At 42.6% G+C, this 23,168-nt stretch overlaps 1 protein-coding gene across 1 annotated transcript; it reads right to left on the reverse strand.

Annotated features, from left to right (window-relative positions):
* Positions 1 to 1,182: 1,182 nt before the first annotated feature.
* DNAJA2 (DnaJ heat shock protein family (Hsp40) member A2) lies at positions 1,183 to 19,122 on the reverse strand. Its single transcript, XM_081870300.1, has 9 exons — positions 18,838 to 19,122; positions 13,723 to 13,782; positions 12,725 to 12,948; positions 8,750 to 8,830; positions 6,816 to 6,949; positions 5,174 to 5,370; positions 2,866 to 3,010; positions 2,600 to 2,727; positions 1,183 to 2,002 (listed from the first exon to the last, which is right to left on the reverse strand). The coding sequence occupies exons 1-9, from the start codon at positions 18,913 to 18,915 to the stop codon at positions 1,814 to 1,816; spliced, it is 1,236 nt and encodes a 411-aa protein (XP_081726426.1). The 5' UTR covers positions 18,916 to 19,122; the 3' UTR covers positions 1,183 to 1,813.
* Positions 19,123 to 23,168: the final 4,046 nt, after the last annotated feature.

The following is a 23,168-nucleotide window of genomic DNA, read 5'->3' on the forward strand; positions in this document are numbered from 1 at the left end:
CAGTGTTGACCTTAGTTGAGTTTTTTCTCCAATGCTCCCTTGGAGTTTGACTCAAAGCCTGGTAGAATCATACTTAGGCTAACCTAGTATCTGTTGAACTAATATTGTGACTACTGCACCTAAAAATGGGTCAATCATTTTCCTCGGATTGAAGATGTTGTAGTTAAATACTCAGCAAAATAAAATGTACAGACATCCTTTGGTCTTCTTTTTTGCTGGACTGCCAGATGTGTAAAAGTTGTAGGAATCACAAAAGACATTGGCAACTGTTGGTATCTTCAATTACACCTTTAGTTGTGTAACTATGCTATTTCGTGTTTTCCCTAATTGTAGGACTAATAATTTATCAGGAGGCCCTCAAAGCAAGTCATCTGGCCATCTGCCTTAAAGGAGATGTTAACTTATGTTAGATGTACTTCCTAAAACACCAGTACCAAAATGTTACTTCTGCAATTATGACTAACCTTGAACAGTGGTTCATGATCACAAAGACACAAGAGTAATGCATGTTTCATGACCTCTGTATTGCTGGAAGGGCTGTTTCCACACTGCAGGTAAATAGACAATTAGGAGAATTAAGACACATTCTAAGCTTTCAAAGAAAACTTGTTGGTTTGGTGCACTACTAAATTGCTTAATGGCAGCCAAAATGAGCAAAGCAAAGGGGTTGGAGGAACCTCCTTAGGGGGGCTCAAAATGGATTGTAGGGTTTTCTTTTGATCAGGTAAAACAGTATGTGGCTAGGTAATCATGAAGCAGTTTTGTAGGTACTATTCCAACTTCCTGCAGTTGTGCTGAGGTTTGCAATGTTTTACTGCAAAATGTTGCACTGCTTTTCTTAAGTTCCCTTTGATAAAATTTCTACTTACAAATTTAAGTGTATTCCTATATTATAGGAGTGTGCACAGACCATAGGATTTGCCTTGTATTCGTTTGTTAACTGTTTCTGAGTTGCTCTCTGCTTGAGGTTTCAAGCTATTCAGGATGGTCCACTGTCTGTTTCATCAGGGGTTTTAAAACTCAAGGGTACTGGCCAACAAAGCATTGAGTCCAGGAGCCATACAACTGCCCACCCACCCATTCTGAGCCTTTAAGAGGTTAATACTGGAGTTGGAAATAAAAAAATCTATTTCAAGAGTAATTTTAGGTGTGAATTTATGGAAAGAAAAAGGTTACAAGAAGTATCATCATACACCAACGGCTTTTATTTAGTTTCAGAAACCTTTCACAAGATGGTAAAAAACTTTTACAACCACTTCTCATTTTTCCTCTCTCTCTTCCATGGTTCCCCATCAGTTCTAACCCCACTGTGTGCAAAGTCCAATAACTTACCATGCATCTAAAGTGATAGATACAGGCTATGAAATTCTTTATTCTATTGTAGCAGCTTATGCAGGTGCAGCCAAATACCAAGCCTCGGGACAAAGTTTTACACAAAAACTTTACAATGTAGAATTTGAATTTTTAAAATATAGAACTTAAAATCTACACAAAAACTGGTAAAAATCAAGCACAAGTACAAGGACTGAAACTTAACCCAGGTGAAAAGGAGAGAATCTCATCTTCCTTTCAAGTGCCTTTATTCTGCTACAGAACAGTAGAAAAAAAAGCTTTTTTGTGTGGTTAGTTTAAATTATACACTCTGTAGATACTATGGACCAATTTAAAAGTTACACATATAGCAACAGATGTCCATCGGGTTCGTGTGGATTGCTCACACAATCCAACTGGATTGCTGGAAACAAGTCAGGCAAAATTTGAAGAGAAAAATCCATGTGTAACTTCCCCCCGCCCCCACCCCCAGACAAAACTTTTACTGATGGGCACACTGCACCCCAGGTCCATGATGGCCGCTTTCGTCATCAGAACTATCATTGTAAGCTTCACGCCTCTGGCCGCCACCTGAACCACGAGTGGTATCAAATTCTTGAAGTTCTACCTCCTCTGCATCACTAATTATGTTGGAGATTTCTGGTCTGGCAGGCAGAAGATCTTCAAGTTCCTAAAAAGAAAGTATTGGGAGAAGAGTGATGCAAAAATGTAGTACTCGCAGGAACACAAGTTCCAGCAGGCGCCTTCTGCACCAACCTTTGAACACCTGCTGAAAGCTTTCCTATTCCACCAAGCCTATGCAGAAAATTAAGAAGAAATCCTTCTACAATGGTTAACTGATGTCTGCTTTTATTTTTTATTGTTTTGGTTTTATGTTTTATTTAAAGTTTCAAGCCATGGCTTGGTCAGTACCCTTTTCTCCACTGATAAAAAAAATCCGGCCTTTTTACATACACTGTGCCCTTTCCCCAGTACAATTGTTTTAGAGCTTGTGTTTTTATCACCATCCTTAAATCTATGCTTACAGAATCAGGCAGGTGTGTCATCTGATCGAGCAGCCAATGTTGGACCTACTCAGAGTAGGCCCAATGAAATTAGTGGAGCTAAGTCAATTTCACCTTCAGTGAGTCTACTCTGAGCAGAGGAACATAGCTGGATAAAACTTTCCTATAGTGATCAGATGGAATGGTGATGTGCAACTTCCACATATTCTGCAGCTGGCGTGCAGAAGAGGTGAGCATTTAGAGATACATCCTGGGGTACTCACTGTAAGCTTTTCTGGGCTAATCCAGTTGTTTTCAGGAAAATGCACGTCAAACTTTATATAAAGATCTCCCTTTTCAAAGGGATTGCGGTACTGTGGCATTCCTTCCCCCCGAACAACACGGACACAGCCTGCAGGAATGGACAAAGGCAATTGTTGTTAAGAGGCAGCCTATAGTTTTCCCCTCTGTGTAAAATCAAATACACTAATAGGCAAAATACAGGGTAACAGGCTTCCAAACAGCTCCAAAAGCCCATGAAGTTTTTTACCTGGTTCAATTACTTTTCCTGGAGGGTATTTCACCACAATTTGACGTCCGTCAAGGTGCTTAAATGTGAACTGAAAGCCACACAGTGCTTCAACAAGTCCTATTTTGTGCGTCATGTGCAAGTCATTCCCATCTCTTTGGAACACCTTGGAAAAGGGGGGGGGGAGAAGTTTAGCGGCAAATGCATGAGCAGATGGGCTACCATAACAACAAAACAAAAAAAATTGTCGCTTACAAAAGTGACCCCAAACACAATATAAACAAGTAAAACCCAATTGTAACAAAATCAATAAAAACCACAAATAAAATACACGTTTTACTGATTGTGGCCCACTAAAAAAAGGAGAAAAAGAAGCCACAAATACGAAAAACCCTTCAAAATTTAGGGCCAAAAGCCTGGGTACAAAGACAAGTCACCTAAAAATAAAGATGGTGCCAGGCATGCCTCCCTGGGGAGAGCACTTCACAAGCAGAGAGCTACTAGTGAAAAGGCCCATTCTCGTCCCATGAAGGGGGCACACAGAGAAGCACTTCAGATGATAATGCAGGGTCCAGACCAGGCTTTTTGTCTGTCTTGAGCTACCTGCAAACAGGTAGGAACCATTGTGAGGGAAGGGAAAAAATGGGTACTGGCCTCTAGCTAGATCATGAACTCCTAGTGTGTATATGCTTTGTGTTACACTAAAATCTCACAGGTAGACAAAAAGTATCACATACAGGAGTATCTTACATTTACATCTGGCTACACTCCTATACAGTGGTACCTCTGGTTACATACTTAATTCGTTCCAGAGGTCCGTACTTAACCTGAAACTGTTCTTAACCTGAAGCACCACTTTAGCTAATGGGGCCTCCCGCTGCCGCCGCACCACCTAAGCACAATTTCTGTTCTCATCCTGAAGCAAAGTTTTTAACCTGAGGTAATATTTCTTGGTTAGCGGAGTCTGTAACCTGAAGCATATGTAACCCGAGGTAGCACTGTATATGAATTTTGAGACTAGAACTGGGGGAGAGGGAAATAGCAGAAATTGCCTTGGCTATGACAACTCCAGGACTAGGACAACTCACAGAATTCAGTGGGGCCATCTGACTTAAGATTCATGAAAATGAACTCAGTCAACTTAGTTATGAACAGTTTCATTTGTTTCAATGGGGATACTTCAAAACATGGCTTAGCTGGATGCAGCCCAGAGAGACTTGTGAGCAAAAATACAAAGCTTTGGGCTGAAAGGCTTTTGCTTCTGAACATTCAATTGTTTTTTGTTTAATTCTGAATAGCAGCCAAGTGTATTTCAAATGCCTCAGGTCACAACAGCAAGGAGTTCACAATACATTTTACTGGGAAAGGTACGAGAACAAAAGCAACCATGTCTCATATGGCCTCTGACCATTATGAGGAGTTGCCCATTGCTAGCTTCTCTGGTTTCCAGAATGCGTATTTAAAATAGCAGCAGGTCTGCTATGTTATCTTTCTCTAGTTGCGCATATGTAAAGCATGGAAACAAGCAACACAGACATACTTATTTTAATTACTAGGTAAGTTAGGTGCCTAGAATGTACCAAATGCTGTACACAGATTTAAAAACATGATAGGCCCTGCCCACAGGCCTACATTTCTAAAAAAGATTAGACACATAGGGAAAAAGAGAAGAGACTAATCACACACAGTAGTACAGTAGCTCATATAAATGACCAGCTTGAACAGAGACTGGGCTGCTGATAGCTGGGGCCAAGTGGCACATGGTACCTTGGCTGAATCTACTATTTCTCTCTGCTACTGTCAACTAATTTGTTCACAGAAATTATCACAGGTTAAACTGGGGGAAGCCTGTGTCCCTCCTGACCGCTGGGCATGCTGGCTGGGGCTGACAGGAGACAACAATACTGTATATGGAGGCTCAGAATCTGGAGGTTCCCCACCCCTGGATTAGATACAAAAAAGTGCACTTCTGTATACATGTTTCTTCTGCTCATGGGAAGTATGTTTTTACACCGTGTGGCAAGATACCAAGTGCAAAAGGTGATTCTAACTTCCAGGATGATGATCTGCTCTTGCAAGAGGTGGTGCAATATCTCCTGAGAAGCCGAAACACAAGAACTGCTCACACTCTTGCACAAGCACAGGCAGAACAGCACAAGCAGCAATTTTCCTTTTGCTCATGGCTATCTAGTTCAACTCCATTATCATCCACGCATTTAATGGAGCACCACTACACGGCCCGCCCCCAAACCGCCACAAGCCTCAGTATTCAAAAGGCTCCAAAGGTCTGCAATAAAAAGACAGCTTTGCATTTCAGGCAGCAAGTTACCTCATGCTCCTTTTCCTGAAGCAGGAGAACGATGTCGCCTGGCTCCACTCCGGGGGCTTGATCGGCCTCTCCAGTAAAGGTGATTCTCTGCCCGTGCTTCATGCCTTTATCTACATGGACTTCAAGGATCTTCACTTCTTTGATCACCTTCTTCCCTTCACATTTTTTACAGCGATCTTTTTCATTAATTACTTCCCCTAGAAAAGAGAGAGACGGCCAGTTATGACCCAGTTTCAAGGGGTGGAGAACATCTGGCATGCGGGACAAACACAGCCCTCCAGGCCTTTTTATCTGGCCTATGCGACTTTCCCCAGACCACACTTGTCCACAGTCCTATTCTGCACCCTGTCGGAGTGCCTTTGCCTGGCTGGAATGTGCCCAACTGTGATAATGCCTCTGGCTTGCCTGCATGGAGTGTGTGAAAGTGTGTGGGAACATGCTTTGACTTGTGAAGTCAGAATGCAACCCACTGAACAAAGACAGGGGTCACATCTGCTGCCACACCCATTTTCTGCCCCTGGCCACCGTGTCACTCACACACGGCCCCTGGAAGGTTGCCCAAATGAGAATGTGGCCCTTTGAATCCCCCTGCGCTGATGGGATTCTGTTGCATGTTGAAGTCCCCCATGTTTTCACAAACTTTTGGAGGCCATGCTTCGATTACCGTTAGCCCTGGTCTCAATCGTATCGATGCTTATTTTATTCTTGTATGTTTAAACTGTATTTCACTGGTATCATTTTGTTTATTATGGAAACCCCTTTGGGTTTATGATAGAAAGCAATCTACAAGAATCTCCCCCCACTCCAATAATAAAATGGTTCCTTAGTCCTGCTCCATAGTTTGCTTCTTTACTAAGATGCAAGGCACACCTACCAACAAGTGCTGCTGGTGTCTCAATGTGGTTCGCTAAAACCAGGTCAGGAACTTCCCCATTCAAATGCGTGTCATTTAAAGCAGGAAGACAGGCTAAGGCTAAGATACCTGACCCCACCACAGGAGGAGCCAACTTGCAACTATTCAGGAACAGCTGAGCTGCTGATCACCCATGACCATGCAGATCAGGTTATGAGGAATGTAGACCAGTTCCTTCCATGTCATTTCTTACATATGCTTTCTATACTCCTACATTACTGGAACAACCACCTCACCACTCCTGCAATGTAGGAGTTAAGCCTAAGGTGTCATAATGCAATTTCCACTGATGCATCTAGTACATCAGGTTGCGAACATGTGGGAGGCACGCTGGCAACCCGCAGCATTGCGTCTGTGCATGTGTGATTCGGTGTTTCTGCACAGAAACCCGGAAGTAACCCGTTCCGGTACTTCTGGATTTGGCACGGTCCACAACCCAAAAACGTGCAACCCACAGTGTTCGCAACCCGAGGTATGACTGTAGATGGCTAGTTGTATGTGTATCATCCTTAAGAGTTCTATATTCCCACTGCACTGACAAACCACACCAATGAAAGCAAGGCAAAGGGCAAACCATGTTGCCAATGTGTCTAAACAATTCAATGGGGAGCAGGGATTTATGAGCTTCTCATGTTGCTAACTTGCAACCTGGTTTTAGCTATCCTAATGTATTGAAACTTAAGGGACTTTTCTTGAGATCAGATTCTTGTGGTGAATTGATTGGCTTACCTTCTCCATTGCAGTCAGAGCAGACAGACTGCATCTGCTGAACCATCCCAGGAGCCAGCTGCCTGATCATGATACGCACACCTCTGCCTCGGCAAGCCGCGCACTTCTGAACTGCTCCAGATTTACCCCCTTGGCTAGATCAAAAATATGTTGATTTCATATTATTATAAACACAAAAAGGAAATGTAGTTTTACATCTTTGGAGCCTGAGGACATCTAATCCTGTAGCAAGTCTTAAAGCTTAGGAGATGCAGGTCTTAGTGCTCTGGATAGAAACCCACTTGAAAAATCGTATAAGCACTTAGCAAGGAAGAGCAGGATGCAGGCAACACACAAACAAGGGCATTTTGTTGCAAAGCTGAACAATGTAACCCTACAAACAACTGAACCTTAGGTGGACATGGACTTTTTTTGTTAGCAGTTATTAGATTCCAGCAATTTATATAGCAACTGACTGTAGAAAAACCCCAAGCGATATACAAAAAGAAACCAATAAAATTATCAGTAAAAACAGCTACTTTAAAAAAATAAACTAGCAATTAAAAACAGTAATAAGCTAAAACCAGATTAGAACTCATGTAAACATTTCGAAGGGGCAGAGGAACCAGAGACCAAATTGCAAACATGCACTGGATTATGGAGAAAGCTAGAGAGTTCCAGAAAGACATCTACTTCTGCTTCATTGACTATGCAAAAGCCTTTGACTGTGTCGACCACAGCAAACTATGGCAAGTTCTTAAAGAAATGGGAGTGCCTGATCACCTCATCTGTCTCCTGAGAAATCTCTATGTGGGACAAGAAGCTACAGTTAGAACTGGATATGGAACAACTGATTGGTTCAAAGTTGGGAAAGGAGTACGGCAAGGCTGTACATTGTCTCCCTGCTTATTTAACTTATATGCAGAATTCATCATGCGAAAGGCTGGGCTGGATGAATCCCAAGCCGGAATTAAGATCGCCGGAAGAAATATCCACAACCTCAGATATGCAGATGATACAACCTTGATGGCAGAAAGTGAGGAGGAATTAAAGAACCTTTTAATGAGGGTGAAAGAGGAGAGTGCAAAATATGGTCTGAAGCTCAACATCAAAAAAACGAAGATCATGGCCACTGGGCCCATCACCTCCTGGCAAATAGAAGGGGAAGAAATGGAGGCAGTTAGAGATTTTACTTTCTTGGGCTCCATGATCACTGCAGATGGTGACAGCAGTCACGAAATTAAAAGACGCCTGCTCCTTGGGAGAAAGGCGATGGCAAACCTACACAGCATCTTAAAAAGCAGAGACATCACTTTGCCAACAAAGGTCCGTATAGTTAAAGCCATGGTTTTCCCAGTAGTGATGTATGGAAGTGAGAGCTGGACCATAAAGAAGGTTGATCGCCGAAGAACTGATGCTTTTGAATTATGGTGCTGGAGGAGACTCTTGAGAGTCCCATGGACTGCAAGAAGATCAAACGCATCCATTCTTAAGGAAATCAGCCCTGAGTGGTCACTGGAAGGACAGATCATGAAGCTGAGGCTCCAATACTTTGGCCACCTCATGAGAAGAGAAGACTCCCTGGAAAAGATCCTGATGTTGGGAAAGATTGAGGGCACAAGGAGAAGGGGACGACAGAGGACGAGATGGTTGGACAGTGTTCTCGAAGCCACAAACATGAGTCTGACCAAACTGCGGGAGGCAGTGGAAGACAGGAGTGCCTAGCGTGCTCTCGTCCATGGGGTCACGAAGAGTCAGACATGACTAAACGACTAAACAACAAACATTCTACATATCTGGATAGGTTTGTCTAAACAAAAAATTATATTTAATTTTCATTTTTAAATCTTTGCTCAATTTTTCAAGAATCAAATCATTAATCTTTTGAAGACAGAGGAATGCAAAAAAAAACAACAACAAACAAACAAAACCAAGCAAACAAAGAAACAACTCACCCGTTACATGAACTACAAAGGACATTCTTGCTAAGTTGTAGTTTGGTAGTCTTTCCGTTATAAAGATCTTCTAAAGAAACTCTGAGTAAGGGAAAGAGATTGTACTTTAGGTTTTGGTTCAAGTATCAGCAGAAGACTGAACACATCTTGTTTTAACATACTTGCAGGCACAACTACTGAAAGGCTACATGAAGTGGCAAAAACATATTCCAGATACCAAATATACACTGGTAAAAAATGTTAGCACTATTGTTTTTAGACCAGCCCAAGAGCTAGATGAGCTGCAATGTAGAAAAAGTATGCCCACCAACTTGTTGCCATTATACGGTAGCTCTACGTTCTCTTACCAGGATTTCACATGTGCACCAAAGTCTCCATACCCCATAGCATAGCAATGCATCATTACTACATGTATACTCTAAATTCCTTCCAATGAACTCAACATACATGAACCTTCTAATTCATCCTCACATAGCCCTGTGGGGCAATTAGCCTAAAACAGAGATACTCAACTTGGCACCCTTGACAGATTGTTTGACTATAATTCCCATTCTCCCTGACCACTGCCATTGTGGCTGATAAAGGCTGTAGTCCAACAATATCTGGAAGGCATGGCAAGGGCTAACCCTAGCCTGAGAACTAGCAATAGGTCCAAGGTCACCCAGTAATTCAGTAGAGATTTGAACTTGGGTTTCTCTAGTCCTACCTCAGCACTCTCACCACAGCAAAGGACTGTCTTACTCCTATCAAGGTCTTCAGTGGAGGCTGTGTTCTTGGTACCTTCACCTTCAGGGAGAGGTTAAGGCAGGTAGCTACCAGGTGGCTCTGCAAGTAAGGAACTGCTGCCTTGTGTGTATCTCTCAGATGTCGGTATTAGCATTTAAGCACCAGCTCAGTGTTCCTGTTCACACAGGCATACAGCAATATATAGAACCCTGATCTTTCCTGACCTTCCCAATGGGGATTCTCTTTTTTATATTGTAATTTTATGAACCACCTTCAAACCTATTAGTATATGGCAGTATACAAATGTTAATAATAATAATAATAATAATAATAATAATAATAATAATAATAATAATAATGGTTTCTGTTGAAGGAAATCTAGCAGCCTGAATGATTAAGTGTGGACTTTTTAAGATACAATTATCTTAGTCTGGTGACATGTAAGATATTTTAGTGATTCTATGTTCAAAAGGCAGGCTACAAACATTTCAAATACATGATTATGACAGCAAACCAAGGTGTTCTGTAAATCAAGAGGCTTCTGCTGTTTCATGGAAATTTTTAATTCAAATTTTGACTAGAGGAATAGCTACTAGTTTTTATTGCTGTCCTCTTTCCCTTAATTGCTGCCCATCCTTTCTCAAGCAGCATAGTGAGGACTTTCACACCCAACACAGAAACCATTTTAGACCTAATCTCATTGCGCATGGTTGTTTTTCCTTTGTACCACTGCTTTTTCCAAGAGCAACGCAAAAATATGACAACACATACTGTAGCAGCATAACCAGTAAAAGCCATCAGCTGAAGATTAAACAGGAAGGATTTTACAAACCACAGTTAAAAGCTGCAGCCAGTTTCTACAGTCCTTTAGTGAAAAATACAGATTTTAAAGGCAGCAGATTCCAGTTTATGCTTTCAACAGGAAAAATAAAATATCACTGAATTCCAGATGGAAACATTTTAATGGAATAGTTCACATATTATTTGTTTGAAAAATCTGTATATGACCCTTCAGCTTCCAGGGAGATTAAAAAACCCCCCAATATTAAATACATATCATATTGAGAGAGAAAAACAGACATCAAAATACATTTAGAAGGCCAGGGAAACAAAAGTATATTTTGTTGGCACTGAAAGGATAACAATGTTAGCACTATTTGGGCCTGCCTGGGAAGGAACTTTCTTTAATATATTTTTCGTACCAGTCAAGTTTTTCACCCCTCCCCCTCAGGCTTTTAACATCATTTAAAATTATTTACATTAATATTCTAATCTCTGAATTTCACTGGGGTTTAAGCTCAATGAAGATGTTTTATGGCTCTCTTTAACGTGACTATGGATGAAATTATGTTATCTGCTAAGACATGGCTGTTTCACATGACAAGATGTTGTTATTCAAGTTAAAAGCAAAAAACAAAACCAACAATGATCATCACCCTACAACTCTGTTAATGGGGCAACTCATAAATGTCAGAAAATTCCACAAATGGAGCAATGGCACTGAAAAGGCTCTTCCTGGTTAACTCCCAACCCACCTCAGGTGAAATTAAGGATTTTGTTTTGACTTGGGACACATTCATGGAATAAGAACTACATGCTACAACTCCTCTAGTACATTTGCTCTGTCAGAATGCAGCATCCTAAAGTAGAAGTAACACTTGGCTAGCTCCTGCTCAGGCTTCTGTATACTCACTTTAAAATGAATCAAATAAACAAACCATTTCTGCACCAATGTAATCTGAATTTTGCAACTTGCATAATTAATGGAAGCAAACTGGCATTTGCTTAATTTTGCACCATTAATTTTGCTTCTGCTTTTTATTGCTTCAATTTTATATGCTGCCTTGGAACCCAATCAAAGCCTAGTTAAAGAATGGGGAAAGGAGCTATGCAGAACATTAAGCTCGCCTCCTGCCAAAAAAACCGACTCACCAATACTCTAAGATAAATACACTTAGCATCTTACTGGCTATAAAGGGTAGGGTTTTTTGTTCTTTAAAAAATAAATTTCAGGTTATTCAATTCTGTACCCATCACTGCCTGCCTAGTCCACCTGCTGCGTTAAACTAGAATTTCAGAATACCTGCCTCACTCCATCTACTCTTGCAAAGGCTTGCTTTCTTACCTGATCTGCTTGGAACAGTCTGCTGTTCCAACTTGTCTGCTTTTCATTGTAAGGGATTCTGAACAACTTGAACTTCAATGTTTTTAATCACATTGACTTGGTAGAATGATAGCCTCAGGTTTAAAGCGATCTATTCACTAGGCTGTTAATAAGTGGTTTTGCTGCAATGATTAGTCCAACCCGTCTTGTAAATGTATCAAGTTACCTAAAGCATGGGTGAGGCTTTAATATTCCATTCACTGATGATTTAGTGGCTTGGCCTTATTTCTTTAGAAACTTGCCTTGGCAGAAACAAACCAACAAATAACCAGGTACCAGTTCCTTGGGACTATCTATTACAATGCTGCATTACTTTTTTGTGTTCAAGGCTAAACCCAGAATTTTTTTCTCTAGCATTTTTAAAAACCCCATCTGAATTAAAAAAACCCCTCATCTGATGAGAGAGAGAGAGAGAGAAAGAAAGAGAGAGAGAGAGAGAAGGCTCCATGGAGAAGCAGGAAGAACATTAATCTTTTGTAAAGGTTTGGTTATACCTCCATTGCCACATCCAAAGTGGCAACATTGGGTCCTATGGAGATCTTGTCCCACCTACACTCACAATGCAAGGGTCATGCTAATCATTTGTGTTGAGTCAGGTGTTACACAAACTTTGCAGGTAAGGTTTCAGCCTTAAAAAAGGGAAGGGTTTTTCTGCTGTGGTGCCACTCTACGTAAGTTGATTGCCAGGTGAGATGCACCAGACCCATCACTGCAACCTTTCAGGTGCCTGGTGACAACATGGCTTTTAAAGACAGCTTTTAAATGTTGTGCTGGCTTAAGTTGTGTATATTTTAATAACTGGATTTGTTTTGTTGGGTTTGGTATGGAATGTTGTGTGTACAATACTGTATTATTATTTAGTTGTCTTAAGTTTCCTTGGAAAATAAGGCAGGGTAGACTAAAAAAAACAAAACAAATAAATGCTGGATCGCCAAGGCTATTTTGGTATCACGTAGCTTCAGATAATTTTAAATCATGTGTACTTGAAAGTCCTTCAGTTTGTCATGAGAACGTCAGCCCACCAATAGAGCAATTATGCATTCAAGACAGGAACTTCCCCCAGAGACAATAAGCCAGGTACTTACTTGAGTGGATGCATCATATCTTCACCTCTTCTTCTTCCGTTGCGACTTCTACTCTGACTACCCATGAAACTGAACAGTCCCCCACCAAATATGTGGGAGAAAATATCGTCCATTCCTCCACCTCCACCACTACCTTCTCGGAGGCCTTGTTCTCCATACCGGTCATACAATTCGCGTTTCTCGGGATTTGAGAGAACTTCATAGGCAAAGCTTATTTCTTTGAACTAAGGAGGTAAATGTAAATGAAATGCCTATTATTTGCATGTTTGGCAATATATGTACAATAGGAAAGGAAAGTGTTTCGGCAGATACGCTTCTACTACATTACAATTACTGTTGTATAAGCAGATATATGCAAAATGCCAGCCCAGTCTGGACTCTGGCAACAGGCAAGTGAGCCACCTCTGGGCATCCAACTCTCCTGCATTCCTTTACTGATCTATCTTCAAAGAACAGGCCTCTCCTTTGCTTCTGAGGAGGACTAGGTATATCCTGCTCTGCACAGCTGATCCATCCTTCTTCTGTGCTTTGCTCTCAGGCATCTCAGTGATTCACTACACAAGCATGTCACATCTGTGTCATTCATGAACTTTCTCCATTACTCACATTGATTTGAACAAACTGCTCTCTGCAGTCATGTGTCAAAGCACAGCTAATGGCAAGAAGGCAGCTTTGATTATCTTATAACATTCACATCCCACTGCTACTCCAAAGAGACTAGTTTAATGCGCATGAATATTGTTCCATTTTATTCTCACAACAGCTCTGAGATAGAACTTGGGCTGTTAAGTAAGCTTCACCACAGAGTATGGATTTAAACCAACATTTCATCCAGTTAAAGCTGAGTACTACCCACACCTCACCAATGGCACATTTTCACCATTTTCCACACATTTTCCTCTTTTCAGTTATTCTCAGACTACGTGTTCACAAGCTATTTTGGCCAGCATTGTGTCTTGTTCATCTTAAAATGCAACGATTTGCAGGAGAAGTCTTACCTTGTCACCTGCATTTGGATTCTTATCAGGGTGGTACTCCTTGGCAAGCTTCCGGTATGCCTAAATGGCAAAAGGAACCAACATAACTAGTTAGTTGGGAAATGAATACAGATTTTGAGTTCAGCTTGTCTTTCCCCACTCCCAAAAAAGCCCCTGAAGTCAACTAGTGCTTGAAAAACCTATTTTTTATTTTTTAAAAATCCATTACAAGAACAAGCTTGCATATGAGCCCCCATTGAAATGAAACTAGATTAAACAGCATTAGGTTATCAAAGATTGAACCCAATTCAACAGCAATTATTCGAGCATGGCCAAACTTCAGCAGTCTGAACAGGAATAGCTACAGTAATCTGAAGAGGCTTCAGAACAGTGCAGATGTACAATAACCTTATCAAAGCCCAACACATCTCAGATACATCCTCTTGAGGGAAAACTTTATAGCTGTCTACAGTATTTCCATAGGGGTTCATGTATCATATTATAGCACCACTGAAGTGCAATAAAAGACTGCCTGGTAGCTGTTAACCACATTATTCGTGGCAGCTTAAAAAATTAAAATTATGCTTGCTCTTTTGAATATCCTTGAGTTTCTCAATCTCTTCCATGCACACAAATCCTATTCATATTTGCTGCTGCCATAAAAAAATCTGCCCTTAATAAAATGGTGTGAATTCTCAACCAATTCATTATTCATACTCTCCCTGTTTACATTAACAGCAACCACTACTTCTACAATTAAATATGTCCTAGTGCTTTTAATATGTGCTTTATAACTGTTTGTGTTTAACCTTGCAACCATCCCCTTAAGAAGATCACCACTAAAGGTTTGATATGTGCTCAAAGTCCATATGCATGAATGGAAATAGGGCCCACAAATAAAAAGTTAATTCTCAACAAGACACATTACTATTTCCTCAAAGTCAGCAAGAATCTCCAAAGATAAACAATGAGAACAATTTGGAGTTGGTTATAGTGAAGCTTCACTAAAAATCTGTGTGACTGATCAACTTTCAGTAAGAAAAGCCATAGTTGCTAAGAAGTAATTCTGTAACATGACCAAGACTGAAAAGTATTTTCAGTGACTGCTCTGAGTTAATACCGTGTGCCAAACTATTGAAGTTGAGATGCTACTAGGATTACAAACATTGTCAGAAATATCAGCCATCCTGAACTGTTTCCATTAATGACATCACCATTGGTACCTATTTGAATGGACCATCTCTCTTTTTTTTACAGTATCCCGATTCCTGGACACAACTACGCTTTCCTCTACATACAGTGGTACCTTGGGCTAAGTATTTAATTCGTTCTGGAGGTCCATTCTTAACCTGAAACTGTTCTTAACCTGAAGCACCACTTTAGCTAATGGGGCCTCCTGCTGCTGCCGCACCGCCAGAGCACGATTTCTGTTCTTATCCTGAAGCAAAGTTCTTAACCTGAGGTACTATTTCTGGATTAGCGGAGTCTGTAACCTGAAGCGTATATAACCCGAGGTACCACTGTATTTTGTTAGACTATGCAATGAAGTAGCATTAAGATTTACAATGTTGCTCATCAGGACACAACTTCATATTTTAAGACCTAGGACCTATCTTTAACCCAAAGCAGGCACAAACTAGCAATTGTTTCACTGAATCTCTTCTCTCTAGTGACCAAAGATGGACAGAAATTTTACATGTGCAAGCTGTTACATGAGAATTTTCTTATACATTAATTAAAAGTAATGTAGCTCTGCCCTCTACTTCAAGTCATCCTGAATTTTTAACCTTTACTGTTTTAATTTTCTCCTTCCAAAAGGGAAAAAAGCAAAATTATGGTAGTACTAGTGCAAACCAACATAGGCTGGAATGCAACCCACTTCCAGGTCCTAATCTACCAATTAAAGAATAACCTTTAAAAAGTCAAATGGCGTCTTCAGCCATCTGTTATATCCAATGATTGCAATTCTGAGACCATCATTCTGTATGTACCAAAGCTTACAAATAAGCAGTGGGAATTTTGATTCCCACACAGAAGCCTTCCCATGCCACACTGTTAGCTGCCTTTGATATTCCCAGGGCTCAAAAACTGCTTGCTGTGATAAGCAATATGTGCATCTGTGAAAAGAAGGTTCTCTAGCCTCTGGAATATATTTCTCCAAAATATATGCAAGTGCAACACAATCCTGCTAGCAAGTCCAGTTAAATGTTTGCCTCTCACCTAGAAAGCATCTATTTCTGAAATATTAAAACGGCAACAGTTATTCAAAATTACACCCTAATTTGACTTTCTATTTTTTGAAAAGTTTAGATCATGCAAGTGGTTCAAAAACAAAATCACCTATCAATGTAACTTCCATGAAGTTTTCCTGGATATGTTCTATTTTTAAAGGGACATAGTCAAAAGGAATATCAGGGCATAGTTAATTTTGCTACTCACCTAAACTTTCATTTTAAAGGGATAAGACATTGCTAAATCTCAGCAGCCCTTAGTAAGCAATCACCTATCATTGTAGTGACCAAACTCCACTTTAAAGGAGGAACATGTTCACAGAATATAAATAGGATTTTTCTGAATCTACATGAAGGAACTTATTTCCTGTTAACCTCAGAACCCTCTTATTGCTTATGCTTCCTCCAAAATACCTGCTTCCATAACAACGAATACCCAGCCCAAACAAATTATGCTATTACACGCCCAGATGAAGAGGATTTATTCCCCAGTAGCACCACCCTTCCGTCACAAACAGGCAGGACATGGTTATTAACCAGCTGAAGGCTCTGATGTGGGATGGGGTTCTCAAAGACTAGATGAGGAAAAGAAGTGGGTTGTGCCTAACAAAAACAAGTTAAGGGCAATTAATCTTGAAAGGGTTAACATGAAGGGGTTATGTTACCTAGGGACTTTTGACCTTTCCACCCCCACTCCCCTTTTTGAACAGCCAGGATGAGAAGGGATCACCTACAGAGGAATGAAGGCCAAGAATGAAGCCTGTGCTTTTGTAGACAGAAACAGAATGTGCCCAAATGAGATTCAGCATACGTGGAAGTAAAAATAAAGAGAAATATAGGTTGGGATACCATTCTTATTACCCTCCCCAAGAATGAAGTGGAGAAATGATCTTCAGGTAAAACCAATTCCCAGGAGGCATGGGATTGGGGCAGGCATGGCCAAACTTGGCCCCCCAGCTGTTTTGGGACTACAATTCATCCCTGATCACTGGTCCTGTTAGCTAGGGATGATGGGAGTTGTAGTCCCAAAACAGATGGAGGGCCAAGTTTGGCCATGCCTGGGTTGGGGGTTGGTAATGGACAGAAGAGTAGAAAATAAAAGGGCAAAGAGCTAACCTCCAGATTTCCCTCACCATCATAAGAAACTCCTCAAGGTTACAGGAGATGGAGTGACAAGGGGAATAAAAAATGGTGAGATGTGGAGACTGGAAACTGACAGGTCATCCATGTTCTCACATGGCCAATCCAGAAAGGCACAAACTTGTGAGGAGAGGGAAGACAAGTAGGCTCTTGATACCATGCAGCAAGCCTCAACTGTGGGGAGGAAATAAGAATATTGGTGAGACAGTATCTGTTTTCCCTTACTGCTACCCTAAGTTTAATTTTCAAGGCACAAAAGGGTTTTTTATGGGGGGTACAAGAAGAAGGCAAAGAGAGGATGGGGAGAGAAAAGGAAGGCCAGCCTCTGGCTCACCCTTGCCACCATGAAGCAAGGCACGCAGAATTTTGAAAAATGGGGGGGGGGGGCTAATCCCCAGGTCTTTCTTCTTGCCACCGTAAAAATAACTCACCAGCCATATAAAATCTATGGGTGCTGTGGTTCTGGATAGAATGTTAGGCTTTAATGCTGAAATCCACTGAAGGTCAGGCAACAAATTAAATAATAAAGTCTGCAAAGGGTGGAGAGGATAAAGAGTGGAATTAACAAGAAAATATCCCTCCCCTCCTTGTGATCATGAAGCAAGTTTTAACTCTCATCTAGGGGAGCGGTACACAGGAAAGAAAATGGGGAGAGGGGCAGCATCCAGCTTTCCCTCACTGCCACTCTAAAAACAATCCCCAAGGTACAAACTACTGGGAAGCTGGGATGGGTTATTGTTGCTTCTGAACATACCTTTCTATCTAGTAAAGTATTATGGGTTAGATAACAACACTAAAGATGGGAGGGGGAAGAGAAGGAAAAAAGAAAGCTTGTCTCTGTCTGACCCATGTAGTCCAGAATCCTGTTCGCATAGTGCTCAACCAGATGCCTATTATGAGAAACCCTCAAGAAGGACCCGAGCACAAGAGCACTCCACCCCCCCCCCAACAACTGGTATTCAAACAGCAACTGGTATTCAAAAGCATCCACTTTGCCATTGTGGCTAGTAGACACCACCAGCTCTTTCCTCCACAAATTTGTCCAAGTAAGATGGCAGGGGGGGATGCATAAGCAATGTATATTTCAATGGTGTGGAAAGAGAAGTGACTCTAGGATATAAACCCAATCAATCCAACACAACGCAGCACCCACCTTCTCCTTCAGGGCCTACTTACCTTCCAGAGCCAACACCACAACGAACACCGGCTCCCGCCTCAACCGGTGGCCCTTCCTCCTCCACACAACACCCACCACTAACCGGCATGGTGAGCGCGGAGGTGTGTGTTTGTGTGTGTGCATAGGTTGGATACAAGCGCCATAAGCAAATTATATATGTATAATTATATAAGCAAATTATATATGTATAATCTTCCCTCCCTCTCCTCCTGGCAGGAGGGCCACCTTCCAGGGCCAGCACACGCCGAGAGCTCACTCCCACCTCCCCCCCCCCCCACAAGCGGCCTTCCCTTCCTCCTCCTCCACATACATACACACGGCCACCCAACAAGCCTGGGCCTGGCCCTGAGCTCCTGCCGCCTCCCCCTCCCCGCAACCGGCCCCGAAGGCCCCATCCAGGCCGCCGCCTCCTCCTCCCCCCCCCCCCCCGCCGACCCCCGGCCAGGCCTAGTCAGGCGAGGCCTGCTCCAACCCCGGGCGTCTCCAATGACCCCGGTCACAAGCCGGCCCGGCACCGGCGGCTTCCCTCCCGCCTGGGCCTCCCTCTCACCGCTGCCGCCCCCCCGGCTCCCCCCCCGCCCCACAGACCTTCTTGAGCTCGTTGTCCGAGGCCCCCGGCGGCACTCCGAGGATGTCGTACAGCTTCGTGTCGGCTACGTTCGCCATGGCGGCCGGCTGGGAGGCGGAGGGAAGGGCGACGACGACGACGACGACGATGAAGCCGCCCGGGTAGGTTGCGGGGAGAAAGGCCGGGAGGAGGAGGAGGAGGAGGCCGCGCGCGCGCGCCCGCGTGTGTGTGTGTGTGTGTGTGTGAGGGAAAGAAGGAAGGGAGGGAGGGGGGAAAAAGAGGAGAGAGAGCGCGAGAGAGAGAGCGGGTGAGTGGAAGAAGGGGGAAGGCCCTCCGCCACGCACGCGCCGACGTCGTCACGTCGCGACGCACGCACCGCAGCGCACACCCGGATGACAGGGGAGCGAGAGGGAGAGGATTGGTGGGCGGGGAGTAGAAGGAGGAGATCCCGCCCACTCGCACCGGCCTCGCGGAGAAGGAACGCCCCGCCCCTCGCTTTCTCCTCCGCGCGAACTCCAGGAAGTGAAGGGGAGAAGGGGGGGGGGGGGAACACCGGAGTGGAATTAGACTGAAGGGATCGGGGTTCTTAGGAGTTTGTGCTGAACGTTAGTTGTCGCCACTGTTGCCCCTTTTTTCCCTAGTGAATGCTGGGAATTGTAGTTCTGGGCAGGGGCGGATTAAAGGCCTTTTAGAGGTGAAAAGGTGATTGTGTTCCCCCAACCTCCGCATATATAATTCAAAATAAAAACAAGCTAATTAAGCCCAAATGGCATAATGTGCATTATTTTTATAGGGGTGTGTGTGTATGTCATATAATTTTGCATATCACGTTTACACACACACAGTATATGCCTATGTGTGTGTGAGGAATGTGTTTTTCCTATGTGAGGAAAAACAAATTCAGTACGCATAACTCAGAAAAACTTATCAATAATAAAAACTTGGATCTGAATTCCTTGCATTATTTTGATCTACATTAGAAGGACGCCCCATAGTTTATTGAAAGAGAACAGGAAAAATGGGGAAAGGGTGTGGAGCGGAGTACAAAGAAGTCTAACGAAGTTCCCAGGATGACACCATTGAGGCTTAACAAAAATCAAATGTAAAATTCTTAGTAATAATGATAATCCCCTCCACCCTCTGTTTTTGTGCCCCTGAATCTCTTTTGGCAGAGAATTCCACAGGATTGGGCTGATGGCACTAAAGGCTTGGTTCGTCTCTTTTTTGTCAAGGAGCCTCAGCAACTCTGGAAATGACCAGCAACACTCCTGCTGATTCTCCCTGTGATCAAGCTGGGATGCCCCTGAGGTATCCTGGACCTAAGTTGTTCAGTAGTAGAGGGACAGCCATTGCAGCTGTTTTAACAATGGCATCACATGTTCTCAACCAGAAGCTCCCCTTAGCAGTCTGGCTGCTGCATTCTGCACCAGCTGGAGTTTCTGAACCAGACACATTGCAGTAATTTGTGCAGAGACAATGTGCGGGCCAAGTGGATTGTTCACGATAATAGTGACAAATACAGTAACTGGCCCCTAGGGATGTGAGAAGGCACTGTTTTCCAACCCGTTCTGGTTCATCTATTATTTGTGTAATCAAGCCCTACTGACCACAAATGCCAATGCTCTTGAAATTATGTAAATTATGTTGTCCTTGCATTATTACACCCCATTCATTTCAATGGAAAGGAAACACAGTGCAAAATGGGGACACACACACAAACGGGTAATAATTTAAGTATCCTTTGGAAACCGAAAGCAGAAGCAACAAAATTGAATATGGAGGATGTCTGCTGGATTACATCCCACTCCAGACATGGGACAGATAAATGAACGCTGGCAATTTGTGCTCCTGTTTCCGTCGGAATTCTCCAGCATCCCTACTGGCCACAGATGCTGATGCTCTTGAAGAACAATTTCATGGGGTCTAGAATGGGGTTGGACAACTCAATAACATTCCTGGCAAGTAGCACCATGCACACGAAAGCTTATACCAAGAACAAACTTAGTTGGTCTCTAAGGTGCTACTGGACAATTTTTTTTATTTTTATATATATTTCAACTGTGTCAGACCAACACAGCTACCTACCTGAACCTAGATCCCTGGCAAAGCAGCATCCCCATTGCTGTCTCTCAACCATTGTCTCCCAGCATCACCTACCTCACAGGGTTGTTGTGAATCTATAATGGAGGAGCCATGCACACTACCTTCAGCTTCCTAAAGGTCCGATTGCAGGTCAAGCTCCCCATCACAACTTCTGAAGAAGAGGCTATGAAGAAGAAGAACTAAGGACCCACGTCAGCTTACAGTATATGGTCCTTGTGGGTTAACTGATCCCAAGAGGTTTAGGGCCTTAAAGATCAAAAGCAGCACTTTGAGTTGTACCCATAAGCTATTTTCAAACATCTGGGAGATTTAGGTGTGTGCTTTCCTCGAACTTTATACTTAAATGCTGTGATAGTAACCAACAAAAGGGCAAGGTCTTTGTAACACAGGATTGGTTTGTCTTAGGTCATTATCACTAAAAAAAAAAAAAAAACCAACCCAGAGGGAACATCACATGAACAAACGACAGTGATATATTTTGCGGCTATGTTATTCTGGCAGAAAGGGCAACTTTTCAAAGTAAGTGATGTTCATTAAATTAAGGGACTTCTGTAAGGGATATAATAAAAGGGCCTGTCTAACCTACAGCCATAAGGGATATAATGCTCCTTGTCTCTCTCTCCCCTCTCTCTTTCTCTTACACACACAAATTCCCAAAGTACTGTATTTTTCGCTCCATAAGACGCACCTTTTTCCTCCTAAAACGTAAGGGGAAATGTCTGTGCGTCTTATGGAGCGAATGTGTGGTCCCTGGAGCCGAATTTCCCAGGGGCAGGCAAAAAGCAGATCGTGCTTTTTTTTTTTTAGAAAGAGGGAAGGGGGTGTTGAAACAAAGCCGCTGAGCAGCTGAGCAGCAAGCGATCGAGAGGGGAGATAAGGGACTCTAGCGATAAAGGAGGCTGCCTGGGAGGGGGGAGGTAAAGACAGTGAACTTGCAAGGAGAGGAGATAGGAAGATTAAAGCAATGAGGAGAGAAATTAGAAGAAAAGGAGGAGCAAAAAACTGCTCCAGCTAAGGAAATGATATACCGCTACTTTGTAAAATATGCATGAACATGGATGCATGTGTGTCTTTTATATGCCACTTTTCCTCCAAGGTGCTCAAAGCAGTGTACGTAGCTCATCTACACTATTTTATCCCCACAAGAGCTGTGTGAGGTAGGTTAGAGTGAGAGACAATGAGTGCCCCAGATCTTGCAGGAAACTTCATAGATTAGCAAGGGTTTTGAACCCTGGTCTTCCAGGTCTTAGCCTGACACTCTAAGACAGTATATTACACTGGCTCTCTCTGTGTGATTGTGTGTGTGTTTGTATAATATCATCCAACAGCACTTCATGTAAGGTGGCTCTGGAACCCTTTAAGGATTTCGTTAATCGCAAAAATAATACATACATAACTGTGATTAACAAACAGAGCAGTTAAAAAAAAATTAGGTTGCAAAATGCTTCAGCTCTCACCTTCATCAGCTTCTCCAATAAAAATGTTTGTGTGTGATTACATACATGCAAACACATACATCACTAAATCTTACTAAACCTCTGTGTTCTGTATGGTTTGGCATTCTCTGGGCTTGCAGGGGGCAGTTTTAGAAATCCAGAAAAACATTGCGGCTTAGAATTCCCCCCATGCTGCCTCCGAGTTGTCTTTTCTTCCAGGTGGGTTTCTGCCTGCATGGTGGTGGCAGCCTTTTGTAATTCCTTTTTGGAGAACCCAGAGAGAAAAGGGGACTCCATGTACTGCATGTATGTTCCCCATAGGGCTCTGGAAAAAGATGAAGAACAAGGTCCCTATATGCTTTAATTGGAAAGGATGTCCAATTTTTTACTTATAGTGACTGCAAGAACCAAGGTAAAAGAAAAGTAAGAGGCTTCCTATGTGCTTTTTAATGATGTTCTCTGTTTCCAGGGAAGGGTGAGGGTGGACACAATTTTATCCTTTGACTCAGCTGGCAATGAAAGACAGTAAAAATCATTTTTAAAGGTCACACAGTTGATATGTTTCCTCCGATATTAACATCGTTTGGTTCTTAGATCCGTCTGCTCTTTATTCCTCAGTGCTGGGCAGATGGGAGAGGATCAAATGTTGTGTGGGTCAGAGAGGGGTCTGTCAGGAGGTTGAAGAGATAAAATGGGTGACATTTGGCAATTGGCACTGGCAGGAGCAGGTCAAGGAATTGACTTTTGCATGAGGCAAGATGGACTCATCACTGAGGCAGGGCCTTCAGGTGGGCCCTTGGGGATGCAGTTCA

Source organism: Podarcis erhardii (genome assembly GCF_964252035.2).
Source record: "Podarcis erhardii genome assembly, chromosome: 7".
In the NCBI taxonomy this organism is placed as follows: Eukaryota; Metazoa; Chordata; class Lepidosauria; order Squamata; family Lacertidae; genus Podarcis; species Podarcis erhardii.